The sequence below is a fragment of the Sus scrofa genome, chromosome 5, assembly GCF_054392235.1.
Source record: "Sus scrofa isolate SSC_HxYL_T2T_F1_AM1 chromosome 5, Sscrofa_HxYL_maternal_Yorkshire_Landrace_v2.0, whole genome shotgun sequence".
NCBI lineage: Eukaryota > Metazoa > Chordata > Mammalia > Artiodactyla > Suidae > Sus > Sus scrofa.
The window spans coordinates 58,858,736-58,875,365 of NC_139387.1; the positions used below are offsets into that span (position 1 = coordinate 58,858,736).

The 16,630-nt window shown below is 36.8% G+C and overlaps 2 protein-coding genes across 34 annotated transcripts in view; one reads left to right on the forward strand and one right to left on the reverse strand.

Annotated features, from left to right (window-relative positions):
- SLCO1A2 (solute carrier organic anion transporter family member 1A2) overlaps positions 1-16,630 on the forward strand; it is a 109,378-nt gene that overhangs the window by 25,201 nt on the left and 67,547 nt on the right. For 7 of the 33 annotated variants that reach the window (XM_085024758.1, XM_085024761.1, XM_085024770.1 and 4 more), the window contains one exon: positions 3,890-4,039. The exons of 25 other annotated variants lie outside the window; for them this stretch is intronic. The gene's annotated coding sequence lies outside the window, so the exon portion shown is untranslated. The remainder of the gene's footprint in view (positions 1-3,889; positions 4,040-16,630) is intronic. One more of the 33 variants, XM_085024772.1, reaches the window with a different exon arrangement.
- Positions 1,012-4,937, reverse strand: IAPP (islet amyloid polypeptide). Its single transcript, NM_001444493.1, has 4 exons — positions 4,785-4,937; positions 4,360-4,454; positions 4,059-4,148; positions 1,012-1,420 (listed from the first exon to the last, which is right to left on the reverse strand). Exons 2-4 carry the CDS (start codon positions 4,437-4,439, stop codon positions 1,231-1,233), a joined length of 360 nt encoding a protein of 119 aa, NP_001431422.1. The 5' UTR covers positions 4,440-4,454; positions 4,785-4,937; the 3' UTR covers positions 1,012-1,230.

Sequence of the window (16,630 nt, forward strand, 5' to 3'; positions counted from 1 at the left end):
AAAATATAATTTGTAGCATGTACATAAGTATTTGGAAGATTATCCAAGGGTACCTATGATTTCAAGCATGGTAGATACAATGAGAAAAGATGGGATGAAATTAGCCACCAAAACTTACTGTTGCTATCTCCAGTTATATCAATAAAGAAAAGCTCATTATTATTTCACAAGGTAATTATGAGAAACCAGGGAAAGTATTTGGGGCACTCCATGGCAGTCTCGTATTCCCAAGGTTCATATACTTAGATTCCTACTGGCCTAGGAATATCAACTGAGGAAATAATTCTGATTTTGTTCACGTTTCACTTTGATAATAATTTTAATGAATAAACTTTAGAATAATATCTACTATTAATACCTATTTTATCAAGGTAATAGCTTCTTTCCTTCTCAAGTCTCCTGGTTGGAATAAGTTTCATAGTAACAGGAAATCACTAGGGTATTTATGTATAAATACATAAAAATTTCCCCTTATGAAGTATGCCTTAAGATTACCAAATTATAAAGTTTGTTGTTTTTGCTTTTTTGTTGTACTTGCTGGTACAGCACTCTGTATAAAAATATGACAAAGATTTGCTGAAAGCCACTTAAATAGAATAAAAGGCATATACATTTAATAAAAGCCCACTGTTGATGAAACACAGTGAAATCCTCATGGACGCAAATTGGGTTTTATATTTTTAAGTAAACTCTTAGTATCAGCAAGTACAACAAAAACCAGAGTTTTAAAAAATATTTTGACTGAGTCAGGAGCAGTCTTTATTTTTTTTAAACAACATTTTATCTCATTTCATAAATTGAATGCAAAAGAGATTGCTTATCAAGGGTACTAATAATTGCTGATTTTCTAATGTTCAGCATCATAACTTTACTATTAGCTGTTTACAGTTTACCAAGTTGCCAACAACCATTTCCTCCTTTGTTGGAAAACTCAGGTCATAAATATACAGGAAAAAATAAATGACTTTTTAAAATGTTTTTTTTTTTAAATAAAAATCTACAGGAAGAATATTTCATTTGTAAAGACTTTGCCTTTTTATTAAGGGATCTTGATTAGTATTAAATTTAAAACAATTCTCAGCACAACAGTTTACATGTACTGGCAGCAAACATGGGACACACAGATTCACATATTCACTTTAGAAATGAAAAAGGTACTGTTAAATTATACAGGAAATCACTAGGGTATTTATACATAAAGCAATAAGAACTTTAGAGGTGCGTTGACCTCTAAAGGGGTAAGTAATTCAATGGTTCTTTCATTAAAATCTCAACTGTATCCCTCTTGCCATATGTGTTGGATCCCACCTTGGTAGGTGAGAAAATGGTGCCAAGGTTGTTCCTGGAACGATCTAAAAAATTTGCCAGGTGTTGAGTCGCACAAGTGGCCATGTTGCATTTCTGTTTTTCCATCTGATGACTGGGAACATCGAAGAAATATGAAAGGTTAGAAACTTAGACTCAGGATTGGATACAACTATCTATATGACCCCAAATATCTCATATTGATGAAAACTAAAGGAAACATCTTCCTATCAGTAACCCAGTGTTTTGGTTTGCTTGGAAATCATACAGCAAACCCTTTATTATAGTCAATGTTGAATTTCCCAGTACAATCCTTTCTTTGGAAATTCAGAATATATTCCAGAAAATAATAATTAAAAATATCTTTGTCTTCTATTTTTTAAAATATTTGTGAATCTATTTCCCAATTTTTTTAAAAAAGGATTTAGAATGTAAACTAATAAGTAACCTGGAACTTGCTGAATTAAAAAAATAGATATTCACTTCCTACACATTTCACACAAGAATGAACCAATGTTAATTTCTGTTAAGTTCTTGGAGATCATTGAATCAAGAGTGTTAAGAGAAATGTCAGATATTATAAATTCTCAAGGGAATCAAATTCCTGTTCAGGTACTCTGACTATTGTAGGGTGGGAATTCTATTACTCTTAGCATAAATACATGAAGATTACCATGTTCTTATACCCCTGCTTGGTTCCTATGCTTTCAGCAGTTTTACTGATAGGATTGGGTTAGGTGTTAAAACCAAAAGGCTTTTTATGTCAATGGTATTAATAGTCACCATATTACGCAGCCACCCGGAATAACTGCATAGAAATATTATGGATAAGTCAGAAGTGATAACCAGGTTAAATAATTCATTTCAATTGTAACATCTCAGAATTTATTTGCGTTAATTTATTTATGTTAATTCCGTATGTTTGTATGACCTTTTGTTTCAGTGCGCTCTCACAATAGCCCTGGAAATTGATACAGAATTATAACATTGCCTTTTGCGGATTATTAGGAACTCTAGAGAAATGTTTTCATTTTCAGCTCTACAGGAACCAAAATATTAGTTAAATTTAGGTTAATTATAAAGTGGACAAGAGGTATGAAGCTTCATTCAACGTCCAGATGCCAGTGGATATATGTAATTTGAGGCAAAATGCAGTAGATTTTATCTCAATGTATTTATTTTGTATGGGGAGTACTTCATTATCTGTGTCTTTGCTAAGAGTAAGTATTTTAAGAATTCATGTGAAACCTTATGGTATATACTCTCATATCTTGTCCTGCACAGAAATTTTTCATACAGCATTATGAAAAATATATGTATATATGTATGACTGGGTCACTTTGCTATACAGCAGAAATTGATGGAACATTATAAATTAACTATAATAGAAAAAATAAAAATCTTTTAAAAAAATGAATTCTGCCACTATCTTTAAAAAAAAAAGACCAAACACATCAGTTTCAAGAAATTCAATTTCCTGAGAAAAAAATTGGTGAATGTTCTGTAAATATTTCTACTAATAATTTAAAGTAAGAGATTGTGAGACTAGCATGAAAATGTAATTTGTTAATAAGCAATGTTATATTTCTAAGTAATGTTCACCTCACAATAAACAAACATACTTAAAAAGATACTGGGTAGAGATACTTGGCAAATGAGTATATGTAATGTAAGAAAAGATCAAGATATAGACACAAACACTAGGTAATATTGCTTATTTTCCTGTCATCATTCAATTGTTCTACTAGCTTACAAGAAACTTCATGTCGGTTTTAAAGTTATTTTTATCCAGGAGAAAACCAACTGAAAATTACAGTCAGTTCTGAGAAGAACATCCTGTAAATTAGATAAGCCCTGAAACAAAAAGAAAAATCTTTCCCTGATTCTTATTATTAATTATGTGTCGGTGCTTTGGAAATCTTTACATATCACCAAAAACCTACCCCTCAACAAAAAAACACCCAGAAGGAAAACAGATAAGATGCTGGTAATTCTATGAGAAGTTAACCTATTCTTCTTGGTCTTTAGGAGAGTACAAGTTCAATTCGGCAAAACCATGCAGTCAGAACCAAGTAGGCACAAACTATATGCAGTCAAAACCAACTAGGTTCCTTATATTACCTACGACATGTGCATGAATTTGGACTTAAGAATCTTTTAAATAAATGGAGAATTACAGTTTTAAAGGCTTTCAACTTGAAAATTGTAATTACTGCTAACATATTTTCACCCCACATAATTTTTGGACTTCCTTACAATTGCCGTTCAAGTGAAATGACACCTTTCAAAATGTTTTTTAAAAAAGAAATTCTGGTGTGCATGCTACCTATTGAAAACATTTTCAAGAGGTATTAATGTACGTTTAGAGCAGCTTGCAAGTAAACTCATGAGGAATTTTTATTTTAACTTTTTATGATAATTCTGTTTCATTAACAGAATAGTTAAAACTATAGAAATATATTTTGACAATATAGAACAATTTAGAAAGAATCCCCCTAAGGACAATTGGCTTTTTGACTAGATCTTCTAAAGTTAACTTCTTGACCATTTTAATTTGTCCCCTCATTATTTCTATATATTTCAGTTCCAGAAGGAGATGCAAAAGTTTTGGATCTTGCCAGAACCATCTGAGGAAAAAAAAAAAAAAAATCCATATAAATACACAGTAAAATTCCACCTCATATAAAATACAGGCCTTAATTAAGTTTCTCCAGGTTGTTTGAGTATCAGGTTAGTATCGTAGAAATTATTACCTTTTGGATTTTCTTATTTCGGATTCTGTCTTTGCTCCTTTAAGTTCCAACAGCATATTTCTTGGCAAAACCGGAACTAGCCATTCCTGTCTATTAGAAGTTTCATTTGAGAGATTTCTCACACTGATATAATTCTTCAAACAACACAGAATTTAAGGAACAGTTGAATAGATTAATGTATGATTCTTAAATATAACTTAGTCGGAAATCAAATGGCACAAGGGCTGTTAATTATGTAGCTATGTTTAATTCTAATTTTCTCATACTTTGCAAAGAAAGCAGGATTTTTAAAATTACTTACTTTTCAATGGATGTAGCTTCCAGATGGTTTAATGCCACAGAGAACACAATGAGAATCACTGGCAGCTTTAGGATGCTCATTGCTTCTTAAATTTTCTGAAAAGAATAATTCAGCACTGAAATCAGGACATTTATTTTAGCTCTGATTAATGGAATATTAAACTAGAGCCTACTTCAAAAATTTTTTTTAAAACATCATTTTCAGGATCATCATTTTATTGATACAGTCTCAATACTATTGAAACAATTTTCAAATATTTGCTCAAAATTTTCATTTACCCAATTTCTTTTTCGAAACAATCTGGAAAATGGGTGCTATAGAACATTATACCTTTAATATTTCTTTGAAATAAGCCCTATATTTGATCCCAAATTTGTTCTCATGCTAAATCAATAATATTTTCCCAGAAACAGAAAATTCCTTACCTTTTAATGTCTCAGTGTCAGCTCTATCAGAAAATGCCTTTGATAGCAAAGAAGCTCCATGAAAAATCCCAAGCTTGCATCCACTGGAACATTTACCCCAGACTTGCTAACCAGTAATCTAGCTCGTGTATACCCTTCACACCTTTCCCAGCTCTGACATCAGGCAGCTCAGAGAGACTCTGCCGTGAATTTCTATCCCTCTAGACAGAAAGTGCCTATGACAGCAGAAGCAGATGGGTCATTATTACATTAACAATCTGTAAATATTAACATATCAGATACGGTGTCTTGCTGGAGTTAACGGTGTGTCACACACAGCAGAGATTTAAATTTCCCGTCTTTGTAGAATACCAGAGTGGATTTTCAAGGATTAAATAGAAATTTATAATAAGGAATTGGTAAAGTGATTAGGAGTATCAACAAATGTGTTGATATGCAAAGAGTGAAGCCATGGACCTTGAAGAGTCTATCTAAATTCAAATGCCCCCTGGCCTTAGTCCCAACAGTAATCAGTTGTAGATTAAGAGATGAAGGTAAAATGTTTAAAAAAGTACTCTGAGGAGATCAAAAGCCTACTTTTGAATCCTTAAGTTCATTTGTCAGAATTTAAGTAGAAACACAATTTCACAACTGTAGTCAAGCAGTTTTTTTTTTCCCTATTATTTAACAACTTTTTTTCATTTTTATAGAGAAACATCACAATTATTTTGAAGGAACAGATTTATTTTTTATTTTCTCCAAATTACTCTTTTTTCTTCCTGTATTTTAAGTCATATTTAAGTTAACATTCTAAGTTATAACAACTTAAGGTCATATATAGAAACTAAAACAAATTCCAGCAGTCAGTGAAAACATGTAAATCTAAAAAAGATGGTTATTCTCCAAGTAAAATATTTAAGTTCTCTGATTTCATGTATTTCTTTAAAGCTTAGTAATATAGTTTGAGGTTGTTTAGTAGAGGTTTTAGGAAGAAAGAAACAAACTGTTTTCTAGTCCTGGTTCTAATTACCAATGGTTCTGAAATTTTAGTATTTCTGTGAAAATTACTGATAGTCTAAAAAGAAATATAAAAATCATATGATTTGCTCCATCATAAGTGATTGTACAGTAGAAAAAAAATTGTATTAGGCAAATAACAGTTAAAATAAAAAAATGAATTAAAAAAATAATGTGATTTGGTAGAATAATGTTTTCCTATAAGAGGGTATTTGATGAACTTAACAAAGTGTATGCAATGATTTAGAAATAATACAGAGGCCCAGAAATGTTAAATAATATGTCTGACGTCATACAGACATATTATTAGTTGAATCCTGGACCAGAACTTAGCTTTTCTGATTCATCATCTAGTGTTCATTGACTAGGCTATTTTTAAAATGACTGCTTTTAATCTATATATTTATTTATTTTCCTAATCTTTTTTTCCCTCTGATATGTTAAAGGAGTTTGGCAAATACCTTTAACACCAAAAATTGATTCTCAGGAGTTCCCCTCATGGTTCAGTGGTAACAAACCCTACTAGGATCCATGAGGATACGGGTTTGATCCCTGGCCTCGTTCAGTGGGTTAAGGATCCAGTGTTGCTGTGAGCTGTGGTGTAGGTCGAAGTCGTGGCTCAGACGATGCGTTGCTCTGGCTGTGGCATAAGCTGTCAGACTTAGCTCTGATTCGATCCCCTAGCCTGGGAACTTGCAGAGGCAGCCCTAAAAAACAAAGTAAATAAATAAATAAATCCTTGTGGTCATTTCAGAAAAAGAGTTGATTGTCTCTCACCCTATGGAAAATTAATGTTGTAAGGAAAATGTTCTACCCGAGAAAGGAACAGGAGGATCTGATATTGTTTAAGGACTACCTTATACCAGGTACAGTTATTTAACTGATATGTGAAACCTCACTTTATCTTCACACTTCTGAGGTGCGTATCATTTACCCCAACTGACAAATGATGAAATCGAAATTCAGAAAAAATGTAAATTTCTTGCTTAAGGTTGCATCGCTAATCAAGGTCAGAGTGAAATTCAAATTGTCATCTCTCTGCCCCATGATATTTATTGCTTTGTTTAAAAGGATCTGTATTCCCATAGACTGAATTACCAATTGCTTCTTGTAAATTTTATATTTTATTATAACTCTTTGAATGATTTTGTTATAGCTAGACATAGCCTTCTTACATAATGTTTGGTAAAGTCAACATTACCCCATTCAAATAGTTTTAGATCTTGCATGCTTCCCAGACCAGTGAAAGTGATGGTGGTTGTGGTGATTTAGATCACCTTTATGAGGCAACTCTATTACCAGAACATGAGCTCCTTCCTTCAGGACAAACATCAATATCATTCATCTTTGTACTCCTTCTAGCCTGCTGTCAAAAGTGTGAATAGGACACTGGCAACTTTGACATCACCCAAGAGCTTGCCAGAAACACTGAATCTCAAGCCCCATCCCAGATCTCCTGAATCAGAATGTGTTTAAAAGCAGATCTCCTCAGTGGTTATAGCACGCTTTTGAGAAAAACTGTCCTCTTGTACATTCCATTTATTCATTGATTCAGTAAGTATTGATTAAGGACCTACTCTGCGACAGGGTATGTTCTAGGTGTTAGAGATGCATCAGTGAGCAAAGCAAAGTAACTAGTCTCATGCAGCTTAGAGCCTGTGGAGGAAACAAAGACTAGCAAGTGAATAAGTAAATACACAATTACAAATGATAAGCACTGTGGAAAAAGCTAATAAAGTGGTGAGAGAAAGAAAAAATGGAGGCTCTTAAGTTGATTCCTAAACATGAGAGATAACTAGGGAAAGAGTGCAGGGGAAATGTTTAAGATCAGAGGAGCAGCATGTGCAAAGTGATGGAAGGAGAAAGTGATGGAAAGATGGTACTGGAGAGGTAAGCAGGAGCCTGAAGGTGCAGGGCTGAGTTAAGGACCTTGGATTTCTTCAGAGGGACATAAGAAGCTATTGAAGGGGTCCAAGCAGGGGTATGACATGTTTTCTCTTGCATCTTTAAAACATCAGCCTGACTGCTGTATGTTGAAAGGATCATAGGGTTGGCAAGAGTGAAAACAGGATGTCTGTTGGGAGACAGTCTTCCAGATGAAAGATGATGAAGTCTTAGACTGGAGTGATGGCAGAGGAGCCGGAAAAGTAAACAAGTTCAGATCATATTCAGAGGCACGACATGATTTGGAAGGGACTAGTTATGGGGAACAAATGAGAGGGCACTGGGATCAGAAATCTCCGAGGGTCCAAGGTAAGATAGGACACTCACATTAGTTCCCCAATCTTGAGACAGACCCAAAGTTTAGGACTTGAGGATCTCAATACTCCTATCATTATTTGTTCCCAGAGTGACTTCCTTTTACTTACTCTTTACTCATGGCTCTGTTCAGATTTCATTTCCTTGCCACCCTCCTCACACTCTGAGATTTCCTTTCCTTCTTGTGAGCTTAGCCATGTCTTAAAAATATGTTTGTCTTAATTTTTCCAGGTTCTGGTTGTCTTTTAGTGGAAAGATCCTTCACTGCTTACTTCATACTATAGAAGCAGAAGTGTGTATACATATTTTAAGGACTTCCAAGCTATATAGCTGAATTCCCTTCTAGAAAGGTTTAATTATCTACACTCCATTAGCAGTGCACTAGCATACACTTTATTCTTAAATTTGTCAACACAGGATATTGTTCAGAAAAAAAAAATGCCCAGAAATCATAAGAAAAAGGAAAGTAGTATCTTTATACTAGCTTGATTTTTTTGCTTATTAGTGAAGTTTAAACACTTTAAGTATGTTTCTGGAGACTTATGCAATTTATTTTTTTAATCATCTAGAAATATGGTTTTGGACATCAGGATAGGTCTGACCTAGAGATGTGAAAAGATTTATACATAGGTTATATAATCTAAGGAGATCATGTACAGGAAGAATAAATTAAGACAAAGTGTGTCTGAGGAAACATTAAAATTTGTGAGTCATTCTGAGGAGCAGGAGCCAGAGGAAGAGATAGGAAGCCTCAAATGTGACTGATTGGGAGATGAAAGTGATGTCAGAGATCAGTGAAAGTCCAAGAAGGCAAATATTGGTGTGAATGTCACATTATGTAAATAAATAACAGGGTGAAGACTAAAAAAAAATACAAATTTTCACTGCTGACTATAGGCAGGATGATGTCAGTGCTTTGTACAGACAGGCACGTGTAATGGGAAAGTGTGACAGTCCTGAAATGTTACTAATAGAGATCATTGGATCTTAACATATTGAGAATCAAATGTCCTTTTAAGACTCTGATGGGATAAATGAGCTTTTTTTTTTTTTTTTTTTTTTCCCCCTAGTAAATGTGGACTTGAACATACAATGTAGTTTTTGTAATCTGAAGAAGAAAGACCAATAGCTTTGGGAGAGGGTAGGGTTAGGTTAAGATAACATGTGAAAAATGCCTGGCACTTACTAATTACATATTCAATGAATGTTTATTGACTTTTAAACAGGAAAGGAGAATTTGGTGAGGCAAGAGAGGGAAAAAATATTTGTTGGCATAGTGTCCCCAAAGACCTTGGAGCCAATGGGATTGTGAATATAGTAGAGAGGTTAGTCTATGGGAGGGAGGGAAGTAGACATTAAAACAGTGTGTTTTTCAGAATCTGCTTTGTGTCTCACATTGTGTTGTACATTTTTGTACAACACCTTGCTTAATCTTTAAAAAACCCTGGGAAGTAGGAAATGTTAATTTTTACAGATGACCATTTGATTATTCAGAGAGATGACACAACTTTTTCAAATTCATTTTACAAAGTAGCAAGGAGAAGAGTCTAAGTTCCATGTGTCACACAGCAAAGCTGCCACTCCTGGAACAGTTAAACAGAGGGTAAGGAATTACGATAGCAAAGACTGGAGTTTGAGGGGAGGGAAATTTGGGAAATTTGAGCTTCCATTTTTGCTCTCGAATTGTTGCTGAACTCAGGTTTTGCTGCTTGCAGCTAGAAAGCCAATATTTGAGAGACAAGTATTGGTTGGAAAAAGAACAGTTGGTTGCTTTATTCAGGAGGCAGGCAACCTGGGGAGAAGGCATCCTTGTGTCCCACAGCCAACTTCAAGGATTCTGCTCGGCCAAGAATGTCTTTAAAGGAAAAAAAGGGAAATAATCTCAGTTAGTCCTTGAGGTAAGGGGTTAGATTCTTCACTGCCTTTCATTGTGTGCATGCTTGTTGACTTCTTGTGATCTTTCTTTAGATGCTGTCTTATTCAGGCAGCGGGCTCACAAGTTTACTGAAGGAGAAGCTGAGGAAAAGATCTAGTCATCCGTTAATTACTTATTCTTCATTTCCATTTCAATCTAGGGAAAAAAAATCACCAGCTTAGACAAGCATTGTGTGGTCAAAAGATTTGAGAGGTATGCTTGACTGGTGAAGCATGGGGGCATCCAGTGTAAAGTTAAGTATAGCTTTTTGGAGTTCCCTTTGTGGCTCAGCAGTAATGAACCTGACTTGTATCCATGAGGACTAGGGTTTGACCCCTGGCTTCACTCAGTGGGTTAAGGGTCCAGCATTGCCACAAACTGTGGTGTAGGTCACAGACACAGCTTGGATCTGGCACTGCTGTGGCTGTGGCGTAGGCTGGTAGCTGCAGCTCCGGTTGGACCCCTAGCCTGGAAACTTCCATATGCCTTGGATGTGGCCCTAGGAAAGCAAAGCAAATTATAGGTTTGCTAAAGTGACAAGACAAAGGCCCCCTGCAAAGAGCTGCTTCCTGCAAGGAGCTACTTACAAAATGACAGAACAATCCACTGAGAATGATCATTCTCCTGGCCTACTCTTCTCTACTGACTTGACAGCAGTGTCCCTTCGACACCTGGAAGGATGTCACACAGACCTGCACCACCTGGTTCTGCACCCTGCACTCCTCCAGCTCGACAGTATTGAAAGCGGGTATTGACCCAAACCTATGGGAAAGAGCTAAATTGTCCACAGGTGATTTTCAAATATGAGCTAAATGACAAGGGAGAACAAAAGGAACATAACCAGTGATCCATCAGAGCAATCAAGTGTTATTTCCTACCAAAGCCACTGAGCTTCTTTAATTTTTTTTTTTTTTTAAAGGGCCACAGGTGTAGCATATGGAAGGTTCCAGGCTTGGGGTTGAATCGGAGCTGCTGGCCTATGCCACAGCCACAGCAATGAGGGATCTGAGCCATGTCTGTGAACTACATCATGGCTTACAACAACGCCGGATCCTTAACCCACTGAATGAGGCCAGGCGTTGAAGCCAAGTCCTCACAGATACTAATTGGGTTCATTTCTACTGTGCCACAACAGGAACTCCCTGATCTTTATTTTATATCTGCTCTTTGTTTTTTTTGTTTGTTTGTTTTCCTGAGCACCACACCAGTGAGTACAGAAAGAGGCTTCCATGTTGCAGAAACCTTGGGACCAACCTTTTTTTCCTCTATATGACATTACTGTCCATCTTGGTTCAGAAGATTATTAGCTCTTAGAAACCTTATTTACATTCTTTGTTTTGTTTTATATTTAGGAATACTTCACAAATAATATTACTTTATGCTGTTTATACTTTTTGCTCACTCTAATGCTAAGTAACTTCCATGCTAAGTAGATATGTAATAAAATTAACTGCTTCCAAATAGTCATTTTTTGGTTGTGTTTGTGAATGCTGTGGTTGGATATAATTATAGAGCTGAGTTTTAAGGGATAATGTGTATAATCAAAAGACCCCTGGTTTGGATTCAGTTGTTTAAGCAGATTTTATAATCATTTAAGAGGGAACCCTGTGACTAAGTTGTAGCATGGCTGAGAGAAGCAGCATATAATTAAGGTTGAGATCTAGCTAATTATATTCACTGTTAAAAAAGGCTAATATGCCAAAAATTCTTTTAAAGATGAGTGATTTCCCTTTAAGTATACATTGATTGATTGACAAAATTTCCAAGCTCAGTGAGATATTTTTGCCTACATCCATGCATACTCCTCCCATCCCCCAACCCATGGAAATAATCAAACAGCTAATGAACCAACCAAACATGCAGAGGAATAGGGAAAGAGTGTTTTTATTTTAATGTGTTTCAGCCTGTATGGATTGAAGGTATTTGGCTGTGGGTGAAAGAACAAACGCCTGTGGATTCTGAAGAGATAAGTTGAGTTTCAGAGGCTCACCACAACCAAGTGCTATCTGTAAACCACGGATGACAGGCAAAAAGGAGTGTTTCTATGTGGGCAGCCATGAAGGACTCAGTGACAATGAATGATGTTTTTGGACACACACAGCCATATTAGCCCCTTTAATAGGAAGACTCAAAATGTTCACTTTAGAAAGTCCCTTGGTTGGATGATCTAACTGAAATCAGCTGAAGGGAGACAAATAGGGTAATGATCCAGCTACTGGAAGATAGGATAGGGTTAGTTGGGATTTTACTGACACTGGGAAATTGGAGCTACCCTTAGGGCTTAGAATTTTCTCTAATTGCTACCATCCATTCCTCCTAGTCTTTCCTCTCTGTGCATTTCCAGAGATAAATTCAGTTTTGCAGATGTAGGTCTGGACCAAAGTGCATGGGGAAGTATAGTTCTAAGCTGTCTGTCTTTGAAACAAAACAGCAAACCTTCCTTTGAAAGGCTACGCTTAAATGCAAATGGAGTAAAGACCAGGAGAGGTGGATGGTGGCTGCACAGGAAACCACGTGAATGAAACTGGAGGATATTATGCCCCATGAAATCAGCCAGAAGGACAAATACTGCATGATTCCACTTATATGAGGTACCTAAAATAGTTAAACTCCTAGAAACAAGGCAGAATGATGGTTTCTTGGGGCTGGGAGCAGGGTTCTTCTGTACTAAAACCATGAAATACACATTGCTTTGGTTTTAGAATCAGTTGTCAAGAACTACATGTGAACTGGAAAAATAGTGACCCCTGTTATGTGGTAGTGAAACATTTGGTCAGTTGGTCGGCAAAAACCTAGAAAACAAAACAAGAGAAGTACTCAGTGTACTTGAAGCAAAGAGGTTTTGAGGCAGAAATGTTGAGAGTGTGAGCTGGTTGTTGCTAACTACAATGGATAAGGCACTCCAAAAAAAATATGCTCAGAAAATGGCTTGTTTGCAAGCAGAATTGGAAGAGATTGTAGGGGGCCTAGAAACCTGAGATTGCAAAGTAAAATAGTTTCTCAGCAAACCGAAGATGTATTGGCTATTAGGCACACCCTCAGGGCAAAAACCATATCTAAGAACTGTTTTCTAAGTGCAGCTGCAGAGCAAAGGTCTGATCTTTACAAAGACTTGTGAAAGGATGAAAGCATGCCTAGTGGATTCTTTCATTTAGACAAAATGGGAATTAAGATCACAAACCCATAGTTAGCCTGGTTTGGTGTACTCCAGTATGAGCATTAAATCCACAGAGATAGAGGCATGTCTCAAAATAAATTCTAAGTGTGTCTTTGACCATATATTATTGATTGTAATCAAATTCTTAGAAAACTAGCAGTTTTTGAGTGTATTGCCAATTGCACTGCTAAGCTATATTAAAGAAATAATGGCTGAGAGATGTTAAATGTCTTTGGGTTCCCAAATTCCTATACACAAGAATAGCTAACGAAGATCCTCATTGTCAGAGAAGCGTATTCTTTAACATTTTGATGTAAATCAGGAGAATGTATCCATGGAGGAAGAGACACTCATTTGGGGGTGGGGTAACTCAGCCACAGTTAACGCTGGGATCTAGTCCAGGATAATTTGCTCCAATGGGATTTTGAAAATTGGAATGAACTGGGAATTGCTATGCACGTTCCATGCTCTGTCTTTTTGAACAGCAACATTTAATGTGGTTATCCTGTTCCTGTTCTTTGATAGTGTGGTAGGTATGTGAAGGGCAGATCATCTGTTTTTTAGAACTCTGGATCAAAATGACCTACTTGTGGAGCTGATATGGATCATGAGTTATGGGTCAAGAGTGTATTTTGTGAGTGAGTGGGAATAACTGTAATCAAGAAGGAAGACCAGGAGATTACAATATTTTCCTCCATTCTTCAATGCTTCCTCTGATAAAACATGCAGGTACAATTTTTGTCATGTGACTTTTCAGCACTTCTCATCATGGGTGGCTATACTTCCAGACCTCCTGATGTTGAGCTTGGCCACAAGAATTTACTGGCCAATGCAATGTGGAGAGAAGTGACAGTGTTCCAGTTTGAGTTCAAGGTGCCAAGAAGTATCACATGTTTATGCATGTCCTTTTATGTAATGAACTGTTATAGGAAGAGCACGATCCAGGTACATACTGTGTCTTCAGCCTGGAATTCATATGAAAACCAGAAGTCTAGAATCTACCCTAGTTGAGTGGAGATAATCTTAGTTCAGCTGTACTAGCCAGCCAGCAGACACATGGGCATAAAAATAAATGTTTGCTGTGGCAGCCCACTTAGATATTGTGGTTGTTAGGCAGAATTTGCAAAGCAAAAATTGATGAATATGTCAAATGTCCACTGTTGGTACCACTAAAGGGTTTCGAGGTAGAGACATAATATTATACGACCTGGTTTGGTTTTAGAGAAATATTCTAAAGTCTTGTTTGTAATGGTTCTATTGGCAGACTGGGCTCAACTGGGAAGTTCTTGCTTATCTCTCATGAAGTTACAATCAGGTGACAATTGGACCAAGGACATTGGAGGGCTCCACTGGGCTGAATATGAAGATGGTTTATTCACCTGGTTAGCATTTGAGACTGTCAGAGGTTAGCTCCACTGGGGCTGAAACCAGAGCACCCATGCATGACCTTTCTGTGTGGCTTCAGTTTTTCACAGCATGGCAACTGGTTTCTGAGAAGAAAAATCCCAATATTTCAAGAAGTAGGAAGGAGGAAGTAACCACCTAGCCAGTTAGGGCTGTCATGGGCTGAATGGAACCTTTGGGATGTAATTAGGGTAAAATGGGGTCATGAGGGAAGGTCCCTGGTCTGCTGGGATTAGCCCCTTTAAAAGAGAGACATCAGAGTGTTTGCTCTCTCTCTCCACGTGTGCACAAAGAAGTCATGTGAGCACATAGTGAGATGACAGCCACCAACAAGCAAAGGTTGAAGAAGCCTCAGGATAAAACCTGTTTTGTCAGCCTCTTAATCTTGGACTTTCCAAACTCAAGAACTGTAAGAAGAAAATTTCTGTTTAACCCACCAAGTCTACGGTATTTTGTTTTGGCAGCATGAGAGACCAATACAATTGCTACGCTCAGAACTGACAGTGTCACTTCTGTTACATTCTATTGATCAAAGCAATCAGAGTCTTCTCAGATATAGACTTCATCTCTTGATCGGGGATAGAGGGAAAGTCATATCATAGAGCATATAAAGTGGGAGATATTGTTGCAGCCATCTTTGGAAAATGTACTGTTGCTCAGTTGCAATGGAGTCCTTGACTCATCCCATGGAGAGCCTTCAAACAAGGATGATCCTTTGGAGATGTCAAAAACAGGCAAGGGCCTCTGATTTTGTACCTATCCATTTGTGGCAATGAATGCACCTTACGCTTGAGAAAGGGGCATTTATTTGAGTGAGGCAACTGCCTTTGGCCAAGAGCCATGTCTAAGGAGGAATTCAGGCGTGGTCAAAATTCTAGGCAGCTAGGGGAATGAGTGTGTTCTGGAAAATAGGCAAGAATAAGATTAATAGGATAATTGAGGCCAAAGAGATTGCTCATTTTTTCCCTTTCCTACTATTTGTTTTAGGTTTTTGTACCTAGGCCAGCACCTCTGATTATATTTAGTGGCTTCTCTGGTGGGGTGATCCAGACTGGTTCTTGAAGATGTGAGCCATGGCCTTCTCAGACTGTGGCTGCTACATTTGTCCATTTATCATCAAAAATGGGCAAGAGAGCACCAAGAGATGCCCCGGTAATTCACCTTAATTCCAAATACATACTTTTTGCTCCCATTGTGTAATTGTAGCCATTACCTCTCCAGAAAACCAAGCTCAATTACTTCTCTGCTGGTCTCTTGCCACAAAGGATTTGAAATTCCCAGATGGTAGGCTTGACTTAACATTTAATGAAACTCCTACTTTATTCTCTAATGAAAGCTCTCTTCCCCTGGGACCCATCCAGTACCTGTAAGGCCTACTCAGCTGATAACTTCAGGGGTGGGAAACACAAATTCTACAAGGGAGCCACTGGGTGTGATGATAAGTGACATCATTCCTGCCTCTACCCCTGGGTTCACAGATCATTTTTTTCTATTTATTGTTACACAGAACTACATAATGATCATTTAGATATACTGAATTCTAGACATTTTGAGCTCATCTTTGTAGGTGTTACCTCTCAATTGGCTCCTCAACTGTGTCTTCAATAACTCATTTCATTGCTTTATCAGATTCGTCACTTCAGAATAATACAGTATTTGTTGGGACCAGTGGATCCCATGGCGATTTATCCATTACTGAACTTCTTTCATCATAAAATAGGTCCCTTGGTCCATGTAATGTTTTGCAGGATCTTAGATTGGTAGACCAAACATTCTGTAAAAAACACTTAGATGATGATCCAGACTTAAGAAAAGCATTTCCATACACAGAATATGTATCAGTCTCAGTTTAGATGAATTAATACTCCTTTCACAGGGGAAGAGGGTCCAATGTAATCAATTGGCTACCTCATGGCTGATTAATTTTCTCAAGCGCACCATAATAAAGGCTCAGAGTTGGCTTCTGTTCTTGGCAAATTCGATGTTCACCAGTGACTATAGCTAGATCAGCCTTGGTTTGTGGGGATCTATTCCATGGGTCCCATGCGTTACCTCCATACTTCTGTATGATTATTCTTGTCATGTGCCTATAATGTCAGCTCTGTGACAGTCAAT